We start from the raw sequence: 7,259 nt of genomic DNA on the forward strand, positions 1-7,259 counted from the left end.
AAGGTTTAAAGTAAATTGTAAAGTGTAACCTAGTTTTGTATCACTCTGTTCTCTTCTTATATTGTATTCACTTTTTGTGTGTGCAGTGTGACATAAAATAGAGAAGACAAACATTTCCTTAACATATTTGTTTATTTATTATGTATATATATATATATATATATATATATATATATATATATATATATATATATAGTTGGTGCTTGGACAGTGCCATCGATCCGTGTGTCCTCGCCTCAAGCAGGACGCGTTGCTCCTCTGTAAGGCAGAACCTCGCTGGACTCGTTGGCACAAGGTTGGTGGATCGATCCCCTCCTCCGCCCTGCATATCAAAGTGTCCTTGAAGGAGACACTATGCCTCTCGTTGCTCCTCTAGTGCAACACAGAGAAGGTCAAATGTCATGTATGTACCTGTAAATAAAGATTGTTCTAAAGTTTAAGTTACCTGTAATCATAGAACTGGAGTTACACTTATAGTAACTAAGGCTAGGCAAAAATAAAATATGATATTTTTCACCAAATACTATAGGGTTTTCACAAAATATTTACGCATTGAGATTTTTGATAAATATTAACCCTTAATGTGGATAATGACTAATAATAAGGAAAATAATAACTAGAGTAGCTAGAATAGTCTGGTGAGTTACATTACTTTACTATATTGCATCCTTTAAAACAAGGAAAACACAACACGTATGCTGCTGTATTACCACTTTAAAAAATCTAAGCCAATATCTAGTCTCATGTCACGATATCTTACATATTGTGACGCCCCGCCCACTGGCCATCGACCTGGGCGGGTCAGCGGCTGCTTAGGCTCACGTCGGGGTTTAGGCTGTAGAATCTGGGCCATGTCCCCCCCCCCCCCACACCTCTTCTTTTTGCAGCTGACATCCACCCTGCCTTGTGACAATATTTCATATTTTGAACTTATTGTCCAGCAGAGCTTTTTATTGGCACGTCGCAGTGCCCTCATTGCAGAGAAGGGTCGTTGAACGCCGCACGGGGCTCGTGTTGTGATGAGTCTACGTGTCCGCGGGTTAGGACAAAAGACTGGAGACCCCTCGTCAAAAACAAGCGCTTCGTACTGAAATATGCCCCCACCTCCTGTTTCTCTGTGGCTGTAAAGAAAGGCACGGTGTGGGAATGTGTCACCGCAGCACCAAGTGGAGGACAGGAGAGGTCTTTTCTGTGCATGACGGAACATATGGGTGGACCGGTTCCTTTAAACCGAGCCCACAGCCAAGACCTGTACAGGAGACGCTCTGCGTCATCAGGAGCCCACTACCTTCATCTTTCTGTCTTTGTTTTGCATACTTAGAATGCCATCTACTGGTGAAAAATAAACCACAAAAAAAAAAACACACACACAAGCTTAATTAACATGTCATTTGCATATAAAAACAATAGCAACGGTAAATCATGTTATTGTATTATATGTATTTCAAATTAATTTGCCAAGTTCGTTCCCATACAAGGAGTTTGATCATTCTCTCTTGCTGTACTTTGACAGAAATAGAATAACTGGACAACAAAACTGGAAAAAATAAAGGTAAAGAATTAAAATAGTATTTACATTAATATTAATATGATCAAATGTATTTTTTAAAAGCACCAATGACCAAATAAAACGTCAATATATAGAAGTCAACTGTTCTTACGATACACATAGTGTAAATAAACAAACACTACTGTATGGATGTAGGTGGACTGGAGGAGTATGTGCAGTAGTACACGTAAACATGTCTTTATACTGTGTATACAGCGTGTAGGATGTATATTAACGGTGACAGGTGACATGTTTGACTGGTGATGATGTAAGAGTTCATCAGAGTAACGTCCACACTGTAACGTGTAATGGATGAAGGTGTAAAACATTGCCTCCGCCCGCCCCCGGAAGGCGCAACGCCGTGGTACAAAACGAGCAGCCCGACGCACGTCGATGACGCCGTCACAGCGCGCCGCGATAAAAACAACAACAACAACAACAGATCTAAGCTGCTCGGCATACTGACTACTGTTCTTTTCTTGCTTTTTAAACCTCCGGGCTTTCTGTTAGTTGCTTTACGGTTCCTCATACATTCGGATTTAACGCGAATTTCGGAAAAAAATGCAACAACTCTGTGTTTTCAGGTTAAATGTTAAACTCCTTTGTCTCCTGTCTGCTAACGTTAGCTTCTAGCAGGTTAGCTTCCTTCAGACTGGGGACGGGAGGGAGCCGCTTGGCCAGAAGGTAAAGAACATGCAACACAATTTAAACGTTTTTAATAGAGGTATTACATCATGTTCTCACACCTAACACCCCTGTAGACGCACTTGTACTTGTGTATGTATCTGTGTGTGTATCTGTGTATGTATCTGTGTGTGTGTGTATGTATCTGTGTGTGTATCTGTGTATGTATCTGTGTGTGTATGTATTTGTGTGTGTATCTGTGTGTGTATGTATTTGTGTGTGTATCTGTGTATGTATCTGTGTGTGTATCTGTGTGTGTATGTATTTGTGTGTGTATCTGTGTATGTATCTGTGTGTGTATCTGTGTATGTATCTGTGTGTGTATGTATTTGTGTGTGTATCTGTGTGTGTATGTATTTGTGTGTGTATCTGTGTATGTATCTGTGTGTGTATCTGTGTATGTATCTGTGTGTGTGTGTATGTATTTGTGTGTGTATCTGTGTATGTATCTGTGTGTGTATCTGTGTATGTATCTGTGTGTGTATCTGTGTATGTATCTGTGTGTGTATGTATCTGTGTGTGTGTGTATGTATTTATGGATGTATTTTCTTTTTTCTATTTAAAAGCCTCCTGTGGACAGGTGTTGTAAATTAGCGTTTCGCTACAAACACTTAACACAGTGCATCAGGTCCTTGTGCATAAATGTATGTTACAATTCTAATGCTACTGTGATGTCCATATCAAATCAAACAAACAGCAACAACACGACTTCTGTCACATAACGCCAGTCTAAGAACGGTCCCGTTGTTCAGGAGAGAAGCTAACTGTCAGCCAAAGGAGAAGCGATGACCCGCCTCGTGTTACAGACCGAGGAGTTTAAAGTCAGCCCGTGTGTCACATTACGGTCTGACCACCGACTGAACCAGAGTATGTGTCAGTTATTATTTAGAGAATCAACATCTTACATTCTTTTCTTGTCCGTTTCCTTTCTTTGTCTCTATAGAGTTCCCCAGGCCAGAGATATTTATGGCAAAGCCAGACCGCAAGACCACCCGGTGGAGATTCTGACCCCCACCAATGACCGCCAATATCATTCCATCGTCTCTCATCATGTCGCCGCGGAAGAGACCCCTGGTCCCCGTGAGCAGCCGGCGGAAAGCGGCGGACGACCACTTCCCTTTCAACTTCCTGCCGGTGGAGTGCCAGCTGCACGTGCTGTCCTTCCTGAACGAGGTGGACAAGTGCAGCTGCGCCCTGGTTTGCTCGAGCTGGAGCCGCCTCGTCCGCTCGTGGAAGCTGTGGCGGGTGGCGGACTACTCCCGCCGCGGCGTCTTCCACCTGGGCCAGGAGGGGCTGCTGGTTTCCAACCGCGAGTTCGAGAGGTGGAAGGCCTGGGTCCACCATTACACCCATCACCTCATCTCGCGGCGGGCCAGCCTGCTCACGCTGAAGGCCAGCTTTGACCTCGGGGATCGCTGCAACAAGTGGTGCGAGCTGCTGAGTCGCCTGCTGGAGAACGTCCACTGCAGAGACCTCGGCCACCTGGACCTGAACTGGACGTTTACTCTGCTGGAGCCGCTGGACCTCAGGGTCCACTCCAGCTCCAGTTCGCACCAGGACAGCATTACAAAGATGGACCAGGTAACTAGTCTTTACGGATGTTCACATGTCCTGGTTGTAAAAAGTGATAAATGTCTTTGCTTGATGCACAAATATGTTGTCATTTTCTTCTGTAATGATTGGCTCGTCGCTCCCTGTGTGACTGAATGATGAGGCCATTTATTCCTCTTCATCGCAGCCCCTCTTTGTAAACACACTATTTGTTGTATTGGTGCAGCTTTAAGCCTTGTAGTATTTGTATCTGATCCTCCTACTTTCAGTATACTGCACATACACAGAGGCTGGACATGATAAAAGCAGTGTGTGTGTGTGTGTGTGTGTGTGTGTGTGTGTGTGTAATGACTGCAGAGAAATAATTATAATAAATAATAAGAGAAATAAACAGCAATAATGGTAATGAATTATTATAATGATACTAATAATAGTAATAATTATTATAAGTAATAGTGATAAAAACTAATAATAATATTATCTGTACCGAAGAGGAAAGTAAGCACCATGAAATAAAAAACACATTCATAAATTGATAAAAAAAAATAATAATAATAATAATCCAAAAAAATATTCACAAGCAGTTTGTAGGGAGAGAGAGAAGATAAATAGCTTTAATAATAATGGTATCAATAATAATAACAATTATGATAATAATAGTAATAATAAGTAATGTCATAACAATAACAATAAGTAACAGCAATAAACAATAAAACATAAATAATAGTAATACTGGTATCAATAAAGGGACAGGAGATGGTGATGGATTAGAGGGGGGGGGGGGGGGGGTGACTGTATGTTTGTGTCACATTCAGAATATTTAGGGTCATGGTGCGTGTGTGACAGCAGATATGATGTGTGCTTCTTTATTGTGGATGGTTGATGAGTGGAATCTAAGAGTTGAAGGTGTGTCAGCGGTTTGTTGTGTTAATGAGGCAGATCATTGTTTCATTGATAACTGTTTGATTATTGAGTTGGGGGGGGGGGGGGGGGGGGGGGGGGTGACAGCCCAAATGGAGAGAGAGGTTGTCGGTGACGTTCTGCCAGAATTGTGTAATTGGTGTTCGGTCGGATGCAGAGATTATTTTATAGATTTTGGATAGTCGTTTTTTTTTTTTTCTTGTAGTGATGTTCGTGGAGGAGATGAGTTAAACGCTTTAATGTTTGTTGTCAGAAGTGATTGTCCACGATGACGTGCTTCTGAGACTAAGGTAACGGTTTCTGGTTCAGGGTTCACCCAAAGAAAGAGGATTTTGTCGACTAATCGATTAGTTGCTTTAACCCACAGATCTGTAAAACTGAGTTTCTCCACAAAGAATCATGAAAAAGCACCACTTTAAATCTTGCGTTTACCAGAAATGTGTCCGTAAGTTTGTTGGAAGTAAATCGTTCAGCGTGAAAAAGCATAAAAACGGACGACTAAGACCTGGACGATTAGTAATCGAGGAAGAGGAAGCGGCTCAAATATGATTGACACAGGGGATGCAACAGTATGAGGATGTCCGGGTATGATAGCGTCTCAGACAGCATCACGGTATGGTTGGTTATGGACAGTGGTTCACCGCTTTCATTTGATTTGACAGGTGACCAGTTTTCAGGAGCTGCTGACCAAACTCGCCCACAGCTGCCCTCGCGTCTCCAAGATGCGGTTGCACTTCGACTGGTCGGACGAGTCCGTGTCGCTGCTCACCCGGTTCCAGCAGCTCCGGGTCCTCGAGCTCAAATACTTCTGGGTCTTTAAAGGGGTGACCCCCACGACGCTGCAGACCCTCACCAAATCCCTACCCAACCTGAAGTCCCTGACTTTACAGATCCTGGTGCCGCTCAGGAACCTGGGCATCTCGTACACCCTGGAGTCTCAATCCCTGGAGTTCCTGGACGTGTCGCCCAGCCGAGGCCTGGTCTTCTCCTGTCTGAGGCTCCCCGCCCTGCGCGAGCTCCGCGCCAAGAAGATCGTCCGTGGCATCACGCTGGACCGGAGGACCAGGCTGAGGATCCAGAGCCGGTGGCCTTGCCTGTACCGCGTCCTCCGGGAGGGGACGCCCAAGCTGCAGGCCCTCAACAACGAGCGGCTGCTTCCCACGTGGAGAGAGGACGGCCACGGGGAGCTGACCGCCATCCTGGAACAGTCCTGTTACTGCGTCCAGCATCTAGACAGCTGGCTGTGGTAGACGACCGAGACGCGGACTGAAGATCATTCCGTCGGCGGTCCTCAGCTGGTGTCTGCGGCCGTTTCGTTTAGATTTCCTCCGCAAAGCAAAGGTGCTGTCTGCTGACTGCGCTGTGTCGCGCCGGCCGGGATACGTTCCCACCAGAGCTCTTTACGCTGGAATAAAAAGACAACGTTGACTACGACTCTACTTGAGTAGAGAGCGCATCGTCTACCCGGAGTCGTGGAGATTGCCTTTCAAACGATGTATGTGAAGTTTTACTCGACTTGTTCCGATACCAATACCAGTATCAATAATGCCTCTGATGCATCCAGTTGTTTTCACAGCAATACAAAATAATAGATATTACAGAGGGAGTCATGACCTTTTAAAGTTTTTAACATACTGGTACCGGATCGGTATCGGCGGGGACACAAGTTCAGGTACCAGAATCGGATACATGGTACCGGAACACGTCTACTTTTTACCACGAGCCTCCTCTGACCGCTGCTGACAGCCGGAGGGAGTCGATGCTCCTGCAGTTCTCTTTTTCATTCAGCAGAGGTCCTTCTCGTCGAAGATTTGGCCTCACGAGGTTCTTACGACAGGAGCTCGTCTTCACACGGAGCGCATTCAGTGGGTTCTGATCATTTCAGCTCGTACGAGCTCCTCAGAATGTATCGATGTCAGATCTAGTTGATAATGATGTAATGTTTTTTGAGTGTAGAACATTTGACATGATTCTTCATAAAGGACTGTATTCAATCTTAACTGTGTGTTTGTGTAAACCCTAACCCTGAAACATGAATCATTGTACAGAAGACTCCTCCGATCTCCTTCTTTCCCTCCCGATCAACACGCGAGTGGAAGGCCATGGCATTTAGACAGATGTTGTAACATCTGGTCCGTGCCACCTTTTTTTCCCCACAACAACAATAACATTAAGTAATACATGTCCGATAAAACATTGTTTTAAGTGAGCACCGGGGAATAGATTCTTTGCTTTGGTCACACCTTAAACTCTGTGATGAAACCGTAAAGCTGTCGTAAACATCATCACAGCCCTAACGGGCGTTAATCGCAGCTGATGGAATGTGGCCTCGCTTCGTCGCTCCTCCACCTGGCTCCGGTCTCGCTGCAATGAGGATTCGCCTTCATCTTAGTGTTTCAATATGGTCGGCGGCGGTTTGATCTTCCTGATCCTGCAGCAGAAACATCTGTTCTCAGTACAAACAACCACCACCGCGCCCATCTCAGGCCCTGTTTCACGTACACCGTCTCCCTGTGTTTCTTCTACTGAGGGGAGGAATGTGTGTGTGTGTGTG

At 44.8% G+C, this 7,259-nt stretch overlaps 1 protein-coding gene across 1 annotated transcript; it reads left to right on the forward strand.

The window, feature by feature from the left end:
- The first annotated feature begins 1,976 nt into the window (after positions 1–1,976).
- Positions 1,977–6,705, forward strand: si:dkey-12e7.1 (uncharacterized protein LOC557553 homolog). Its single transcript, XM_068723160.1, has 4 exons — positions 1,977–2,054; positions 2,176–2,233; positions 3,177–3,814; positions 5,368–6,705. Exons 3-4 carry the CDS (start codon positions 3,251–3,253, stop codon positions 5,953–5,955), a joined length of 1,152 nt encoding a protein of 383 aa, XP_068579261.1. The 5' UTR covers positions 1,977–2,054; positions 2,176–2,233; positions 3,177–3,250; the 3' UTR covers positions 5,956–6,705.
- The last annotated feature ends 554 nt before the right edge of the window (positions 6,706–7,259 follow it).

Source organism: Cebidichthys violaceus, unplaced genomic scaffold (assembly GCF_023349555.1).
Source record: "Cebidichthys violaceus isolate CVI_PGR_0920_01 unplaced genomic scaffold, fCebVio1.0.p SCAF_3, whole genome shotgun sequence".
Classification (NCBI taxonomy): Eukaryota; Metazoa; Chordata; class Actinopteri; order Perciformes; family Stichaeidae; genus Cebidichthys; species Cebidichthys violaceus.